Here is an 18,980-nt window from a genome sequence, read left to right as displayed (position 1 = left end):
TCAAACAATGGAAGTAAAAAATAGATACAAAATCAATAAATAACTACATTTTTGAATGAAAGCTAGACTGTATAATCACATTTCCTTAAAAAGCTCCTATAGTATATCAGGTGTATAAATACTTTTGTTATTAATAATTTGGATAGACTCTAAATTACTTCAATACTAATTACATTTATTTCTATATTTTTGGTCACCTACATTTATTTTTTCTGTATTTGTGTCCATTTGTAAATGAGGTAGTAGGAAGGCCCATTTATTCATGCATTTATTCATTAAATTCAGCAATTATTTATTCATTTCTGTATATAATTATTTAGTCCTTTATTCATTTATATATATATATATATATGTATATATATATATAGAGACTTAAATCACGATTAGTCCTCCACAGAGAAGAAAATTCTACTGTTGATGCCACTTTGATTGGCAGCTAGATTGTCCAATGAAATGCCTCGAGCTTTGGCCAATCAGAGCTAAGAGGGGGCGAACTCAGCTCGTGCCTGCAGTGGCTGTTGCAGAAAGAAGAGACAGTTGCCTCGGGAGCTGAAGATACCCGGAACGCTGGGAAGACGGTAAGCTGCTATAAACAACAAACGTGGATATGTTCATTTTCTGGCACCGGGGCATGTCGATAATCTTGAATAAGACGACTGTATTTTGTTTCCGGTCAGGGAAACTCTGTTCTTAGCCGAATAATTGTGAAAAGTAGCCGTTAGCTCGTGTTAGCAACGGCTAAACAAAGATGGCGACGCCATAACTGAAAGAGTGACGCAGCAAAGAGAGGCGGAGCTAAAGCTTGGTGTGGCGCCTAGACCTGTTAAAGACAGAGTGATGTACATATGCTAGCTTTATATCTACAATAACGATTTTTATAGTATGTAAGACTTTAACTTTTTGGTGTTAATGTCTGTTATGAATGTTAATAATGTGTAACAAAGTTTGTCAGTTAGTTTAACGATATCTGACAAGCCACCTGACCTGCCACCGCTGTGCAATAAGAACAATAACATTGATTCAAAAACAGGATTGATTTTTAACCTGCAGTCTATGGTGTAAATTCAAGTGGTTCTGTTGCACCCTGCATGCTTAAATGTATTATACTTTTCTATAACATAGCTGACCTTTGGACTGGCTTAATGAGCCACGTGAATCTCTGTCTTGATATTAAAAAAACTTAAACGTTGTGAAGAATAATAATATTTGAATAATTTGTTCTGCAGGATATTGTGGGCGGGTGTTCAACATTTTTTGATGGAAATTGGGCAAACTATTGAATGTATATATGTATTGAAATGGAAAAATACATTTTGTGCAGTTAACTTGATTATTGGGAAAATTCTTCGTTCACAAGAACAAATCGCCGACACCAAACAAATGCAATTTAAAAAAGTAAAATAATTGTGTTCTTGAAATGAAGGATTAAAAAGCAAAATCCGCCATGCATCATCCACAATGACTTTTCTATGTGATCTGCACAAATGTAGTTTTATTTGAAGTCAGTAGTTAGTGTAACTCTGACCTTCATAGTATGTTAGTTGATTAATACTTTTGTATTTTGTACTTAAAATGCGAGGAACTAACAAATAAACGTGTTCTGTCTGTCTAATACTCGATAGTACTACCGAACCTAAATATTTTCAGTCTCACATTTGAGAAGATGGATCCTTGGAATATTTGGCTGCTTTGGCAAAAAAAAAATCTATGAAATTAGTACATTGTTAGAATACTTTACTCTATTTGCTGTCGATCGATTATTCAGCCACTCATTTGATTTCTAGTAGTAAGTGCAGCTCTAGCCACCATATTTTGTGTCTCAGTTAATCTTTTGTCTCTAAAATGTCAGAAAAACGACATAAGATGCCTGGTGATATTTTCCAAAATATTTCTTTTGTCCAACACCCAAGATATTCAGTTTACTGTCATACAAGAAAAACAACAAATCCTCAAATTTGAGAAGCCAGTATAAGATTTTTTTTTAAATGAAACAAAATATTTAGAAGCTATCAAAGTAGTTTATTGGATTACTGTTCAGTCAATCAAGTAACAGATTGTTTCAAATCATTATTTTTTGCAGAATTGCTATGAACAGGATACGCATCCACGTTTTACCTTCGAGTCGGAACCGGGTGACCCAGACCCCTCGTCCTCAGGAGCCCCAGGCCTGCTCCTTCACCCAGCGACCATGCTCTCAGCCCCGCCTGGAGGGCCTGGAGTTCTGCATTAAACACATTTTGGAGGACAAAACTGCTCCGTACAAGCAATGCAGCTACGTTTCTGCCAAGAACGGCAAGCGTTGCCCCAATGCTGCGCCAAAAGTGGAGAGGAAAGACGGGTGGGTTGAAAGTCATCGAGTTTCACTGTGTTAGTCTTAGCATGAAAGACAAAAACACTTATTCCAAACAGCTTCTAACAATGCTTCTCCAATGACTTTGTTTGCTTTAGAGTGACATTCTGCGCAGAGCATGCTCGCAGGAATGCCATGGCCCTCCGAGCTCAGATGAGAAAGGCGTCTTCCGGTCCATCCCCAGAGTCACTGTTGTCTCAGCTTAGTGGATATAACCGTGCAGAGGCGCACAGCACCGACGGAGGCCGCTCTGAAGCTAGCCGTATTCTAGGTAAATGTTGTTGTTTTTTTAAAGCTCTGAGATGCTTTTTTTATTCTGCATTATGGTCATTTGTTTTTGCATGTTCACATACATTATATGAATAGGATATTAATGTTTAACTACACCTTCTCCGGACAGACGAGGACAGTCTGAGCGAGGAGGAGCAGGGACCCTTGGTACTAGATCAGACATGGAGAGGAGACCCTGACAGCGAGGCCGACAGCGTTGACAGTGATCATGAGGATCCTCTAAAGTAAGCTGAATTATCCAACCATCTCTTTTTAGAGATTGTTGTGTGAATCTTTTTAAATGTTGGTTCAGACATTCATTTGCTGCCTTAAAAGCTGTGACCACAAACAAATTCTGAGCAGGTTTAGATATGTTGAAATTCAACTACGGTCTAAAGTCAGTATGTAAACTCAACTCATTCACAGTTTTTGAGTGTGCTGTTGATGTACAGTATATTGTAATGCACAAAGAAATGGCAGAACATAAATAATGAATGGTGGTGAAATGGCTGCAGATAGATCTTAAAAACACAAGTTTCTTTCTCTGAGGTTCAATCAGCAGTGACTTTCTAATATCACAATTCTATTTAAAAGAACACATTGTTTTAATTTCCTTTTTGTGTAAAACTGCAACGTATGTTGATGTCTTGTGTACCGATTGCAAAATCATTATACTATGACAAGTGTACATAAAAGTACATACTGTATATACTTGTTTAGTGTAAATTATCATAGTTTGGCCTTAATCTGTGGTCAGACTGTTTGGTACTAGTTTGAAGAGTTGAGTGGAGCTGTGACATGATTTTTCCTTATGATTTTTAAAGTTACTTAATTTTTTCTTTGTATATTACAGACATGCAGGGGTGTACACAGCAGAGGAGGTGGCACTCATCACTCGAGAAAAACTCATCAGGCTCCAGTCCCTCTACATCGACCAGTTCAAACGCCTGCAGCACCTGCTAAAGGAGAAAAAGCGCAGATACCTGCACAACCGCAAAGTGGAGCATGAAACTCTTGGTAAATATGACTAGTTGGTTATTAACTGCACACGTTTTGCTTTGTTTATGTACGAATTAAACAGGTCTGTATAGGAAATCAACCATTGTCTTTAAATTCTTATGGCCTCACAGCTCTGAGTTATCTGTTTTTGTTTCTGTTGCTCTCAGGGAGCAGTCTGCTGACAGGGCCTGAAGGTCTGTCCATGAAGGAGAGGGAGAACCTGAAGAAGCTCAAAGCTTTGCGCCGATACCGTCGTCGGTACGGCGTGGAAGCCCTGCTACACCGGCAGCTTCGGGAGAGGAGGCAGGCTGTGACCGATGGAGCTCCTCAGGTGGGAACCCTTCGCAGTAGAAAGTAGTAAGACTAGTAAGCGTTTAAATCTTAAAACTAATTTTAAAGGGTCACTTCACCAAACTACAAAAAAAACTGTCACGCCATGAATAGTTTAAAGATTATCTGTTCATGTTTTAAAATATCCAAGTCTGAATCATCTGTGGCCATCTCAGTGGACATGTGTGAAGGGTATTATATTTGTGTGCTTAAACTCCAGAGCAGTTTGTCTTTCCAGAAACAGTCTCCCAATTTCTCTGGATTATCCAAAGATGAACAGCATAAGGGGTCAGCAGTTAGGTTTATCCATGAGCCTGTTTTTTTACCGTCGCTGATTTACAGGCCTGGTGGGATTGCAGGTTTACATGTATATGTTTTAGCGAAGTTAATAATTAACCATTAACCAACATTAGATAATAATCAGTTAAAATCTATTTTATAACAGCTAACTTGCTTGAGCTTACTTTGCACTTCTAACTAACTAACTCTGTGGTACCATTAATGACAAAGTGGCTGCATGTGTCCACTACAATACAAAAAACATTGTGGCTGATTGTGTAGCTTTCAGCAAACAGGTGAACCAGGACTCAGGGTACATCCACGCAATCGAAAAAAAAATTGAGCCTATAAGCATATTTAAAATACATTTTTAAATAAAGATTTGCTACTTTATTGTCATACACTTGTCTGCAACACACAGATGTCATCAGTTCTCAGAAGAATATGCACTTTTAATCAAACTTCACAATAACGCTATAGAAAGGAAATAGATTTGATCAGCTGGCGTGAACCTGAGTCACTGCACCATCTACGTTTTAAGTCACACGCAATTCTATTAGCTCTACAATCGTTTTACGCAAACCACAAGGAAATAATCTGACTATTTAAGCACGTTATTGAACAGTTCTCCACATCCATTACGCAAAGAACACGCACACAAAATAACACTCTGTCTCCATCTCCAACCTTTTCACACAAACCGCAAGAAAATAATCTCAGACCATTTACACATTGAACAGTTTTCCACATCCATTACGCAAAGAACGCAAAATCAAAATCAAAAATCCTATAGTGTGACGTTAAACTGCATGAATAGATTCAGTACGAAAGTGCGCGGTGGCACCATGCACATACTTTAAGCTACAGGCAGGGCGCCGTGGTTACAGGTGAACAAATGTCAAGGTCGATCTCTGGTCGTGGAGATAAAGTCTCATGAGGGGATGATAAAATTGGATAATCTGTTCTTCTGACTCTGAAAACATGGCTCTTGTTTTTGGCTGGAGCTTTGTCAACATGATGCTACATCTTGCCAGCTGTGTGTGGAAGGTTGGCCAAAACAATACTAAAGTTGTGCGGTTAAAGGGAAAACACCTCTCGGCCCTCAGTTGCCTGCGTGTCAGTTGACGATTAAATATCAGTTAACAAGGCTCTGCTACGGGTCAGAAAAAAAATCTTAATTGGCACCCATAATATGTTTGTCTTATGTTTTCTCTTTAAAAAAAACTGTTTTACATTATATCTTGTATCTTAAGGACTAACAGTTGGACAATATACTTGAGTCTCCTTTGACGCACTAGACATGTAGCAAACAATTAAAGTGAAAAGTTCAGTTCTCTCCAGGAGCCCGTGGCCCCAGGCTTGTTTATCTACCACTCCCCCATGTGTCAACCGTATTCACTATTCAAAACAAACTTCTACTGTATTGGGTTGAAGGTGCTGCATGGCTTGATACCACTATACGGGTGGTATTTTGGGTAATTTAGTAAACTGGTCCTTTACACAGTGAACTGAACCAATAAAAATCCATTGTGCTGGAGTACAAAACCAAAGCCATAAAATGATGTTTGTAATGTTTAGTTTGACTAAGTGTAACCTCTTGATTTCCATAAGAGAACATGTACTGTTCCAAAATGTCACACGTGGGCTTTTATGCTCCAAATGTAGCAAGGCAGAAGTGCCCTCAATTATGTTGATTACGACACTGAGTGGGGGAGATAAAATGTACTTTTGGGTTTGAGATCAGGCTATACATAGTTGAGTGAAGCAGACTGGAATTGCAATTAATTTTCCCTCTGGCAGTTTTGTGGCATCCAGGCATGATAATGTTTTTGAGGATTATTATAGTTATAAACCTTATCTAATACTTATTTCCTCTGTTGTAGCCACACACAAGAACCGTGCATGAGAAGTGCATGTCCTTTGTGGAGGGAACCCGATGCACCAACCCCTGCCTGCCCATGACCCGGCACTGTGTCTCACGTATCCTCAATGATTTCAGTGTGTTTGACCACAACGATGCGTCCTGTTTGCATACAAGTAGCCACAGAATGATATAATAATTCAATGAAGATATTCATGTTTAAACCAACTAGGGTTCTTCACCTTGGCCCCGATCAAGACCAGCTGCTTGCAGTAGCTGTTGGTTTCAAAGGGAGCCTACATAAAGTCCTTCCTGTGGTCTGTTGATTTTTCCCAGAGTTACAAAGGGGCTAATCGGTTCAGTTGGAAGGAACATAATCTTTTCCCAACCTCCCTTCATTGAAACTCCAACCTCGAGGGCATGTTCATGTTTTTCACATTTTACAACAGGGTTTGTGTTATATTTCTGAGCTAACACAAGATTTGCAATTATTGCAAGTACTTGACTTTGTGTTCTTCTAATTGCCATTTTAGTTGGACAGTAATTAGTGTCCTCGCACCATTGTTGGATTGTGAGCTGTACAAACTCTGCAAAGTATTAACAAAATCACTGACTCATTGTACAAAACCACTCAGACATATCATTAATACATCAAGCCTTTTGCAGCTTCACAATAAGGAGCCTTCAGTTGAGAAATATTTACAAGATTATTTGTAGTTTATTAACAGGAATAATTGTAGTACTTGCAATGATACTAATTATACAAACTTGTGAGGCTTAAGTTCCCCATTAATCACAAAGTCCAGAGGGGGCAGTTTTCTGTATCTGTTTGATGTTTGTGTGTACATCATGTGGTGTTGTCCTTGACAACCAGACACTCAGACATCTTCCAGGACAGCAATCAGGTGCTTTTCAAGATGTGTCCAGGCATGAAAGATGTCCCATGTGAACGCACCGTGCACATGGGTCAGTCTGATGATCCTCGCTGCCCACTTCACCTCACCCTGCCTCCCCCCATGTACCAGCCCGAGCAGGAACCTCCACCACAGGAGCAGATCACCACCGCAAGCAGAGACATGTATCTGAGTGCAGCCGAGCTTCAGCCCACAGAGAGCCTTCCCCTAGAGTTCAGTGATGTAGGTAGAAATGATGTTCCCCTACCACTGTCCTCTAATGTATATGCGTTGTATTAAACATGGCGTTTTCCGCACTTGTTTGATAGGATGGATAGGCTTTAAGGGTGCTTTTACAGCTACTGTTACGTCTTGTGCGGTTCAAACACACGGTGCGATTGCTGTGTGGTTCGTTCTGGTCCGAGTTGGTTAACTTGTTGAGTTTTCCTGTTGGTGCGGTTTCTTTTCAGTCAGGAAACAATCAAGGCAAACAAAAAGGCATTCACAAAATCCACGTCACAGCGTTCATTACCTGAAGAAATCTTCATCAAAAATCAAGAAGGCTATTTACTTCGTTGCTCTTCCAAGTCAGACCTCAACACGCTACAGAAGCTGTTCAGCTCAGTTAGTTGAGACGGATCACGTTCCCACCACAAAAAAACTCAATGTAGCTGTGCTCAAATCTGCCCGAATGAAAAGATCAAAGGGGAAAATTAAGCAAGAGTCTTGATTTAACCGAACTGAACAGCGGTTTGAAAACACCCTAACTCCGGTGTGGCTTAGGAGACCCGCTCATTGTCGGCTGTGGATATGTGATTTAAAAAAAAAAAAAAATTTAGCATGAATTCAAACTATTAAATTCATCATTCTTCAAATGATTGTGAATTGTTAAGATTGATCTATATAAATATTGCAGTATCCTTCAGTAGTCATGGTAACAGGAGAGTCCAGCTCTTAAGCTGCAGGATGACGACTGTTAGTCAATATGACTTTAGCTCTTGGTTTTTCTGTGAAAATGAACCCAACCAGAGTTCTAAAAGGCAAAAATGTGACTTTTCAGCTTTATCCAGACCAAATGACCCAACAGCCGTTTCTGTAGTGTATATTACTCTATGAAACGTAAAACATAAAATTGGGCATAAACGATCCTGGGTCACAAGCTCAGTCAATAACTTGATACTTCTCCCACATACAAAGTAGCAAGCTGATTGCATGCAGTGCTGCAGGGATGAAGTATTTTTGTAGGCTAGCCTGGAAATTAGCATCGCCCTGGTTCTCTCGACAAAAAAACAATGGGTTTTAGGACTAGTGCAGTAAATAAAGCGTAAATGCAATCACGATAAGCTACAAACAAACTACACCACCCACTAGCTTCCAACAGATTTTGTTTGTACGCTGTGATGGAGGTAGTAGTCTCTTTTAGCCACTTGTTAGTAACCGCCTTTTTTCAAAGATGCATAGATATTTTATTAAGAAGAAACTGTTCAAATCTCTTAAACCTGTATTAACCACAGACTTTATTTGAGGCATCTAACCCAAAAACCCTTTCAAAAACCCGGAAACCGAGAGTGCAAGAAAATTGCTAACTCACTTCTGAGTGACAGGACTCTTTCCTGCAGTACTCTATCACCACATCAACATTAATCATCCAAAAAACAAGGATGCTCCCCCTGGTGGTTGGCGGTGTAAACCTAAATAAAAGAAGTACTACTACAAGTTTTATGTTGAGATTTAGATTTCATCCTGTTGTACAGGACCTGGATGTGGAGGGGGATGGTATGCAGGGTCCTCCTTCCCCACTACAGTTTGACACTGCCCTGGCCCTGGAGGACCAGACCATCAGGGCCATCGCTGAGGCCCCAATGGACATCCTGACCGGAGAAGACCCAGACCAGGTCGACTTGGACGCCTCGGGACAGGAGCTCTCAGAAAGAGATGTGGATGCCATGATGCATGACCAGGTTAACTCTCGATCACGGGCATCTTGATTATCTCAGATCTTTCTTTTCAATGAAGGTCCATACACTCTGCGATAACAACAGTCCTACAATTTCATTGTATGTAATGTATGGGTCAAATAAAATATTGGTCACAATCTGCAAAATCTTGCAAGTTTGGAAAATGCTTAATGTTAATCGTTATGTTTTCACGGTTAGATTATGCTTGAATTAAAGTATACTCGTTGACAAATGCTGGATTTTCAACATAATCAAGTGTTGCATCTACTCAATCCCCATTAATGCATGAATTGGAAATTGGCATGCATTACATAATCATGGTAATTTCAAGATTTTTTTGCTGCATTCATGTGGTGTCGGAATAATCCGAAAAATGAGATCCCAACTAGGAAAATTCACGTCAACGCCCCGTCAAGTCGTATCACTTTTTATTGATACATGTAGGATTTTTTTTTTTTTTTTCCCCACCTGCTCTGCTCACATAGAAACTTGTAAGCACATCAGCCTCAGTGGGAGGGAGCCTTGATCAGTCGCCACTGATACAATTAATAAACTCACAACATAACATCTGGAGATGACGACTCACTAGTTGCATGAATTCTGTCTATCAAAAAGGTAATACTGAGGCTGTTTACCTAACTGAGGTAAACCCTAACCCTTGTTAAAATATTAGAAACAATCCAATCAACACCACTGTAAACAACAACCACAATAATGAACGTGCAGTTAAATGAATGCCTCCATGACAGTGTCAATCAAAATAGAACATTATTATCTGTCCAAAGGAACTGTGGTGAGTCACATTAGATTATACATGTGTCTGGTGAGTGGACAGAGTCTGCTGTCTTGGCTGTTGTTGCAGCAGATTGGTTGGTTTGTAGACATTTAATTGTAGCAGCAGAAGTAACAGGCTTTGAGGCAGCCTGTCGTGAGCGACGTTTCCATCCAAACAGAGCAAACTTGGAACTGAATTCTCAGAAAATTGGAAAAAGAAAATGAATGCGTCAACCATCGGTGAATATAAGGATGGGGGGGGGGGAGAAATATAGAAAACTATGCAAATGTGACGTTAACGTTTCTGTTTGAATTATGTATTAAATTAATGTCAAATTCATATAAAACAGGTGGATGGAAGCATCTGTTGTCTTAAAAGCTCTGCACATCATCAGCCATCAGTGGACTTCATCTAGGACAACTGTTTTTAATTGATGACCAAAAGTTTCACCATCATCTGCCCAACAATCGCACAGTTGTGTGAACAGCCTTTAAAGCAAGATGTCTCCAGAAAATGTGTTTTGTGCTTTGTCCCCACATTCTTGAAGAAATTATCTTTATCATCATGAAACTTAGGTGCAATGAATTCTTGTCTTGGTGTAGTTGCTAAAGTCAAGTGGATGCAAAACTATTATCAGAATATATGGGAATTAACAGGAATAAACTGGACATTTTGGGGCATTATAAACTACTTACCTTGTCATATACACACAAATATAAACATTTAAATGAGACCATTGATTCCCATCTATTGGTGAGTAGAACTTTAATGGATTCTTTCTTTGAACAGCTTTATAAACACAGTATTTGCTAATTAACTTAAATATCATTGATCAAATGTATTAAACTCAGTGATGTCATCAAAAACTGACATGACCTGGTGTGGTCCTCTGGGTCAAATACAGTAGTGTGGCCTCAGAAGCTGTGCTGTATGTGTGTGCAAGATGCTAATGATCTGTGCATGTGATGGAATATTGCACAGTGGTTAAATACAGTTAGTATAAATAACCCCAATATGTCCAGTTTATTCCTGTTCATTCCCATGGACACTGTCTCCCCTTTGCAACCCTAGGTGAAGTTAAGACAAAACTAATGAATAAAAACAGTAATAGCAGCATAATGCTCACAAAAGACTTTAAAAATACACTTTTTGTACTCTCTATTGACACAAATATATAGGAATTTCAGCCATGACATGAACAGAAATAATTAAAACCTTCTTTGGCAGAAAATTACACCTTTTTTTTAATTTTTAGCCAGTAAGCAGCAAATGTCCTACTGTCCTAACTTCCTGTCCTCACACCTACTGCAGGTGGTGTCGGAGGTCGTAGGAGGTGAAGAAGACGCCGCTGACGTAGATGCCGCTGCTCCCAGATGAACAAACCTCTGCAGCATCGTCATCATCATCTTAAAGAACTTCCACAGTCTTTCCACAAAGACTGATGTGGAGGTCAGAAGATCATTCACAGCCCGTTTATAAAAGATTACTCGACAAATGCGCTTATTTATCGTTTCTGCATTTGTCATATGGGTGTATTTATTTTGTTGTTTTCTGGGTTAAATTGCCTTAAAATTGTGCCCAGTGTGTTTGTCAGTTTAAATAAAAGGATGCTTATCTTTCATGCACAAATCAAAACAATTTTCTGATACATTAGTTGAACTAAATGATAGTATTTAAGGTGCATAGAGAGTATTTTAAGGTGAGACACTACAGGCAAAATAAAGCTTCCATAACACGTCTCCTATCAGTCTAGTGGAAAGAAAACCTCCAACACGTTGTCTGTTTGTTTCTCTAGATTGATCCTAAATTCACCAAATGTTACTCGCGCCTATTGCTCCTTTTTCATGGAGCACAGTTCACCAGACTCTTCTGTTCTTTCCTAATGTTAGAAAATGCCTCATTTCCATATTTAAACATTTCAGAAAACTTGTAATACAAAAAACAATTGTCTTTATGTCGGTAATCAAAGTTTCCTGGTGAAATCTCCACTTCAGCAGCACTTTCCAGTTACATTCATATCTATATTTTCAATGTTTTTACAGAAGGCTTTGCTCACATATCATTCATAGTCTGGTTTATACGACATTTTATTGCTAAAAACGTGGCAAAAATGATTCTTTTTATGGCTGTTGATGTGTTCGGATTCATGGAGTGATAAAAAGAGATGTCAATAAAAGAATTTTGAGCCTGGCTTTATCCATTTTTCACATTCATGTTCTGGAAATGTATGGAAATGAGCTCATATTTAATCGACACTACCTCATTCACATGTGTAAACAGACTTTAGAAACTTGTAATACAAAAAAGAATTGTCTTATTGTCAGTATTAAACCGGGGAAGTTTAATGGTGAGTACTATACAACATTTTACTCCCAAAAACATGGTGAACATTAGGGTCGTTTTGGCTGTTGTCTGTATTTTCTGATTTGCATAATCCAAACTACTTTCAGAAAAATTATAACAAAAATAATGAAAGTAATCAACAGGGGAAGTGTCATGGTGATGTCTATTAGTCCAAACTGTTACCCTGTTCACATGTGTAGTACTAAAAAGGACTTCAAACCATCTTTTCTTAAAATGTGCTTTTTTTTTAGCTCTTCTTTCTCTTTTTCTAAAGGTTTTAACAGATGATTCTGTTTAAATTATGATTATCATAGCCTTATATATAGAACACTTAAAAAAGATAGTGATACTGATTTATGGAGTGATCAAAAGTGTAAAAAATGTGACTATTCTTGTGAACACCATGCAAATCTGGCTCTAGAATTCAGAGGTATTTATGTAAGACAGGGACAGTGCATGTGAATAAACATTTCCATGTAAATATGCAAGGTTATAGCCAGTAGCTAAGTGACATCTTTAGTCCCTTTTGGCATGTTGATGTTAAATAAACAAGGTTAACAACAACAACAACATAATAACAGACATTAGAATAAGAAAAGTAACAATGAAAGAGCCACAACACACACAAACAATGCTGCATCTGACAGAAATGTATGCAAATTAGCGCATATTATTACTGTAACGGATCATTTGCATATTTAAACACATTTATCACAACATGCAATAGAAAAAGAGACGCATTTGAGTGTAGTGTCACTGTTCCTGTCTCTGTGCATGTGTTGGAGTTGTGTTTGGCAGCATGGGGCAGTTGCAGTCCTCAGGTCCCGTTACAGCCAGGTGATGAAAAAACATTTAGCACAAAATATGACAGAAAAATATGTACATATGAAAGAGAAGGTCACAAGGTGGCCAATAATGAGACTTTATATCATATATAATACTCATAAACTGATAATAGAGCTTTCAGAACAATGGGACGGGTTTTGTGAAAAGGAAAGATTCTTTCTTAGTTGTAGATATTGGATTTTTCAGTCAGGAAGAACCAGTGAATATCATTTAAAAAATAATAATTATAATATAATTATTGGGTAAGGGAAGGGGAATGTTGTTTGTCATTTTCCATTTAGTCTGGATTTAAAAAGGACAACTAACAAACACACTGTGTACAACAGCAGAGCAGAGATCTTTTAATACCATTTGTGAACTTGCACATCTTTTATTTTTACTATAACGGCTCATTTGCATATTTAAACACATTTATCACAACATGCAATAGAAAAAGAGTCGTATTTGAGTGTAGTGTCACTGTTCCTGTCTCTGTGCATGTGTTGGAGTTGTGTTTGGCAGCATGGGGACAGCCTCTCCTCAAAAAAAAAAGGGAAAAAATGGGGCGGGTAATGCAATTTCATGCAATGACATCACTTTTCCTCCTGAACCCAAAACAGAAAACGCCGGAGCAGAGGAGAAGAAAGCGGCCGCTGCTGCTGCGGCGACGGGGACGGGGACGCTGCAGACATGAGCCCGGGACAAGAGACGTCGTAACGGCACAAAACAGCACATTTGTGTCGTTCATCGAACACGGAGAGGCGGCGTCGTCTTCCACAGCTTCCGACCAAATGAGGTGAGTTTTTAAACAGCAGGGAAATGTCGTTTCGTGTGCGTTGTGCTGGAATACCGACAGAGGCTCTTCGTGGATGTAACAGCCCCGGTGAAGTGAAGCTAAATGCGGGTTTGTTTAACGTAAAAACGCCCCGGGGTTTAATGGCGTTTTCTGTGTTTGTGGGAGAAACACAAGGGCGTAACAGCATTAGCATGTCGGAGGGGACTCATGTCGGTATTTCGGTGCAGGGTTTTTTTGGGTTTTTTTTTTTTGGAGGGCCTGTCCCAAGAAAAAAAAAACCAAACCTGTCATTTTTCTCTGAGCTGAAGGAGCTTTTTGTTCACGAAAGCTTAAACACAGACGTGTCGCAGTTTGGCTCGAAACCTGAAAGGGGAACACGGATAAAGGAACTGGCATCTGAGTCCTGATGGTACATTATCTTTCTCTCCTCACAATGATGCAGCAAAGAAGCCAGGGATTCTCCACCTCCACCAGGCTTAAGTCAGCCAAACGGTGAATGAATTAAGGTGTGGGTATGTCTGCAGCAGGGGCGGTGTGAAGGGCTCGACCCTGGTTCCTGTAAGGATGATGTGAAGTCAGGCTGATATGACATCAATCACAGTTTCCCTTTATGACACTGCAGCACTGGGCTGCAGGGTGTCAGTTTATCTATTTAAAAGCTGCTTTAGAGCCCCCCCCCCCTCCAAAATGTGTGCATCACATGCATGCCGGAGCTTCCCTGTGCACAGTTGCTTCCAAAGGGGACGTTTAAGACCAACGTGCACAGCAGGGTTTTGTGGCATCTCAACTTTATCCAATTTGCAACTTCCAGGATGTTTTTATTGTCATTTCAGATCGTGTACACATGAAAGAGAACAAATGCAGTCCTCAGGTCCCGTTACAGCCAGGTGATGGACAGTAGAAAAATATGTACATATGAAAGAGAAGGTTACAAGGTGGCCAATAATGAGACTTTATATCATATATAATACTCATAAACTGATAATAGAGCTTTCAGAACAATGGGACGGGAAAATTCAGGAAGTCTTATTTATGTCTTCTTTGACAGTTGGTCGTATTGGAAAAAAAACCTTACGAGTAGTACTTTCATTTGTAAAGTAAGTTTCGTTGTATATGTCGGCATATACGTTTACATCCTAAAAATTACACGACGATAACAAATGTAACGAGTCTCAATTCTAAAAAAAGGGAACATTTATTGAACTTAAAAAAGGCGTCTCCAGCATCATGGAGCTGCCTGTGGACGCCTGTCTGTAACTAATGATGGGAAACAATTGGCAAACACAGCAGCCCCCATCGGCCGATACGACACACCTAAAAAACGCAAATATTGGCCCATAACATTGGCCAGCCGATGTATCGGTCTATCACTAGTATCTTGGTCACAATTTATATATTTTCAAATATATATAAAGGGATTAACATTTGGTCGTTTAAAGTCGTGCTCCACTCCCAAAAAGGTTTTTCTTCTGTTCCGGTCCTCTAAAATATCTGACACTGACTATAGTGACTTGTATCTACCAAAGTCTGTCCCTAGAGAGGTATTTTGTGTGTGCACGTCACTGTCTGATATGTGAAACACTATTCGACGGGGGAACGACTTGGACACAACACTGGCAAAGAAACCTGAAACCTCCCGCGTCGCTCCAGTTGTACCTGTAAACACAACAAAGTGAGGCAAAAGAAGGTGAAAGTGGTTATTAACAGATTTCTGTCCAATTTGAACCAAATTTCCAGCAAATTTGGTAAAAGAAAATGAAAGTGAAGGTCCGTTTCCATCCACTGAACTGTTTTACTGTGAGATGACGTAATTGAACAGCGTCAGTCAAATCTAAAATGGTGGAAAAAAACATAAAAGTTTCACTTTTGCTTGTTTCATGTATTCATTTACGATAAGGTGGTTGATACAGATCTGATGTGTATGTCCTACAGTTTTTTCAAAGGTTTAAATCACATGTTTTATATACATCACAATTCAGTCGATTAAGTCTGTTTTCCTAACCTGACTCCGCCTAGCTCCACTAGGTATCTGGTATCGCTCCGTGGGAAAGTGATTTCAGGGTCCGCAAAACATGGTCTGGCCAATCAGGACCGCCGGACGGGGTTTTATAGATGTGACGCAGCAGAGAAGCGACTGTTGTGATTCAGACAACAATGGCAGCTCACATCGAGGAAGCAGGCGTCAACACAGATGCTGCTGTTTCATCCGTGTTTCCAATCTAGAGAATCGCTCTTCTTTAGAAGAACACAGAGAACGGCTCTGAAGGCTTTTGTTGGTGGAAACCATGTCGCCTGTTCGGTTTTGGTTTTCCCTGCGTCGCTCTGATCAGCGTCACGGGTTGGTTTCGATATGAGCGGTTGAAGTAGCACGTCAATAAAGATGACAGACAAGTGGTTTACCCAATCATATGCAAGGATTTTTGATAAGGCCCAGCCTCCTCAAATCACTTTCCTATGGAGAGATCCCAGATGGACGAGTGAAGCAAGGCAGAACGGAATTAATCTGGCGACAGTCAGGTTAGTGTTTTCATTGCATTTTGTTAGATTTTGGTGTTATCGATATACCAACTTTTCCAAACTTAGTTTTTTTGTATGTTTTTTTACGTGTTTCCGTTCCACTTTATGCACAAATTAAAAAATATATGCATAAAAACAGGAATTTGGTGTAAGTAGCACCAAACTAATACAGGGTTTAGGGCTGCAACTAATGATGATTTTCATTGTTTATTAATCGATTAATCATTTTAATCATAAAATATAAGAGAAACGGTCATCCCAGTGTCTGAAAGCCCAAGGCGATTTCTTCAAATCGCTTGTGCTTACCAAACGTAAGTCCTTTTGTTATACGAACTTTGTGTCAGACTGTATAAGCCACTCTGTCGAGGTCCGTTCTCTCAACTTGATCCAATAGTATACCAACTTGTCAGACTTTACCTCTGCCTCATTTCCTCTTACCAAAAAAGGGCATGTATGTGACGTAGGGGGGAGGGAGATACGTCCATCTGGCTGACATTTACCTCTGAGGAGAAGTGAGGGCCAGAGGCTAGCTGTCACTCAAGAGGCCACGCCCCTAATTATTCATACACTTTAACCTCCAATAAAATAAAAACTAGCTTGGTACAAAAAAATTCACCCCCCTCAGTGTTGTCATGGAGATATGACCTAAACACACAGACTAGAATGTTTTCTTTGTACCAGGCCTTAAACAGGTTTAATGCTGCTGTGAAAACGTCATCATCGACATCCTCACTCACATGCTGTGAATCCTCACATGTGGGGGTTACACAGACTTTGTACTCGGGGAGCTGGCCGGGTGAAGTCTGGCTCATTTGCACGTACAGCTCCTCCGTAATGTAATGTCTAGATCAGGGGTCTGCAACCTTTACTATCAAAAGAGCCATTTTGCCCCCTCTTCACCACGTCAAATTTGTCTGGAGCCGCAAAACACATTTTATCTCACAGCTTATAAAGTTCATATAAAGTTATATAATCAACAAAAACTACAGTTTGTTGCATTCATGAAATTATAGAACAAAAATAAAGAAAACTGTTTCATTCCACTATTATCATTATTATTACCTGTTGTAAAAAATGAGTTGTTTGCTAATTTCTCAACACATATCAAGCAAACAGGTAAGCCATCAATGATTGATCTCTCCATGCAACACTTTATTCTCCTCCGATAAGTTTTTTTGGTGGGATTTATCCACGGTTAGCATCCTGACAGTGCAGGTCACAAACTCCACATTAGCAGGGAAAGGTGCTGAGCCATAGACTCAGCATGTGGCGCATATTTTAGTTTCACATGATATTTTTAAATCACCTTGAACTCCATGATAACAGGTGTTCCCTTTGAAAGATTGTCCACTGTGCAAAACACACATCATTTATTTCCATGTTATTTTTTAGCAAAGCTACAGGAGCCACTGAAAAGGGAGTGAAGAGCCGCACAAGGCCCAAGAGCCGCACAAGGCCCAAGAGCCGCGGGTTGCAGACCCCTGGTCTAGATCATTTCAGGTTTGCGGCGCATGTATTTAAAAAAGGGGCTTAAATGATTATATTTAACAGAGAAAATCCAGCAAATCCTGACACCTAAGAGGCTTTAACATCTTGAGGAATGTTTGGCATTTTTATTAGAAACATAATTGACAATAGTTTCAGCTTTAATAAGGGTACTCCTCAAAGTAATGGACTGCATTGGTGCTGATGTTGGCCAGTACATAATCTTATTTGGAGCCGTGTTGGCAGTGAATACGTGTTATTTGGATCCTACTTTAACAATGCTGCTTTTCAGAAAATGTGATACCCTCCACATTTTCTGAATGGCATTCTAGTCACATGGAGTGGATTGTTTCTTGTTTGTTTTCACATTGTGAAGGATTTTATTGGCCATAAAACACGTGCCAGTAATCTTAATAAGTTGTGATGCCCATTTGGAGGTTTAAAACATCTTAAATAATGCCGTGTAGCAATCCCAGTCTTTTTTTTTGATGGAGAAAAACATCCAGGCTTAATGATCTGTGTCTTTTGGTTTAAGGCCAGATGTACACTCATGCTGTTTTCATTTTCTCATCATCATCTGAACAAACTGTATGTCGGTAAAAACCAGGGTGGAAGGATTGTTTGAGCCTTTTGAATTGTCACAGAGATGGCCCGGTGTTCGGGCTGTAAAATATTTTCACTGAAGAACTGCTATAAAAATGCTCAATGAATCTTCTAGTGTTTTCAGAAATGACGTGTCCCTTGTGCCTCATCCAAGTCGTCTGTTGATGTAATGCTGCTGTGTGTTGTTTTTGGCAATCGCAGACAAATATCATGTAAGTCGTGACCCATCGAAACAGTGACTTCATGACTGGAACAAAGTGGTATAAAATGAAAAATAACGAGAGGATTCAATCGTCCTTTTTTAGCATTTGAGAAGTCATTCGGATAAAGGTCTGATCTTCTAAACGTAAAGATCCTTTCAGACGTGTTTTTAAAAGGTCTACTCCACTAATTGATCATTGCCCTCCTGTGAAAGTGTTGGACAGTTCAAAACAAAAAAAGTTGAAAATCGATGCTGCATTTTTATTCCACGCGTTCTTCTTCCCTGTCAGAACCTTAAACCTACATTACCCACAATGCAACTGAGCTGCTGACAGTTCAGTCTGAGATTTGGGTGTGTCATGCTAGTAGCAGCTAATGTTGCCTGGAGCAGATGAATGTGAAAACAGTCTTGCAGCACCAATCAATCAATCAAGTTTATATGTCACATGGAGTAGTACGGGGTACAACTTTCGTAAAATGCAGTCCTGTCAAACA

General features: G+C 39.5%; 2 protein-coding genes across 2 annotated transcripts in view; both read left to right on the top strand.

Moving 5' to 3' along the window:
• The first annotated feature begins 530 nt into the window (after nucleotides 1-530).
• kansl2 (KAT8 regulatory NSL complex subunit 2) lies at nucleotides 531-11,181 on the top strand. Its single transcript, XM_083920221.1, has 10 exons — nucleotides 531-578; nucleotides 2,081-2,338; nucleotides 2,449-2,621; nucleotides 2,751-2,865; nucleotides 3,474-3,637; nucleotides 3,787-3,950; nucleotides 6,112-6,208; nucleotides 6,972-7,225; nucleotides 8,737-8,943; nucleotides 11,027-11,181. The coding sequence occupies exons 2-10, from the start codon at nucleotides 2,088-2,090 to the stop codon at nucleotides 11,090-11,092; spliced, it is 1,491 nt and encodes a 496-aa protein (XP_083776347.1). The 5' UTR covers nucleotides 531-578; nucleotides 2,081-2,087; the 3' UTR covers nucleotides 11,093-11,181.
• A 2,320-nt stretch (nucleotides 11,182-13,501) lies between these two features.
• Nucleotides 13,502-18,980, top strand: part of nckap5l (NCK-associated protein 5-like) — a 47,079-nt gene continuing 41,600 nt past the window's right edge. The window contains exon 1 of the mRNA XM_083920213.1: nucleotides 13,502-13,679. The gene's annotated coding sequence lies outside the window, so the exon portion shown is untranslated. The remainder of the gene's footprint in view (nucleotides 13,680-18,980) is intronic.

The sequence above is a fragment of the Echiichthys vipera genome (assembly GCF_963691815.1).
Source record: "Echiichthys vipera genome assembly, chromosome: 9".
Lineage (NCBI taxonomy): Eukaryota > Metazoa > Chordata > Actinopteri > Perciformes > Trachinidae > Echiichthys > Echiichthys vipera.
This window is presented reverse-complemented; position numbering and strand designations above follow the sequence as displayed.

Coding starts and splice junctions, on each gene's coding strand:
- kansl2 (XM_083920221.1), top strand. CDS start 2,088: ATGAACAGGATACGCATCCACGTTTTACCTTCGAGTCGGAACCGGGTG. Junction 2,339..2,448: donor AAAGTGGAGAGGAAAGACGG/GTGGGTTGAAAG, acceptor TGTTTGCTTTAG/AGTGACATTCTGCGCAGAGC. Junction 6,209..6,971: donor GACCCGGCACTGTGTCTCAC/GTATCCTCAATG, acceptor CCAGACACTCAG/ACATCTTCCAGGACAGCAAT.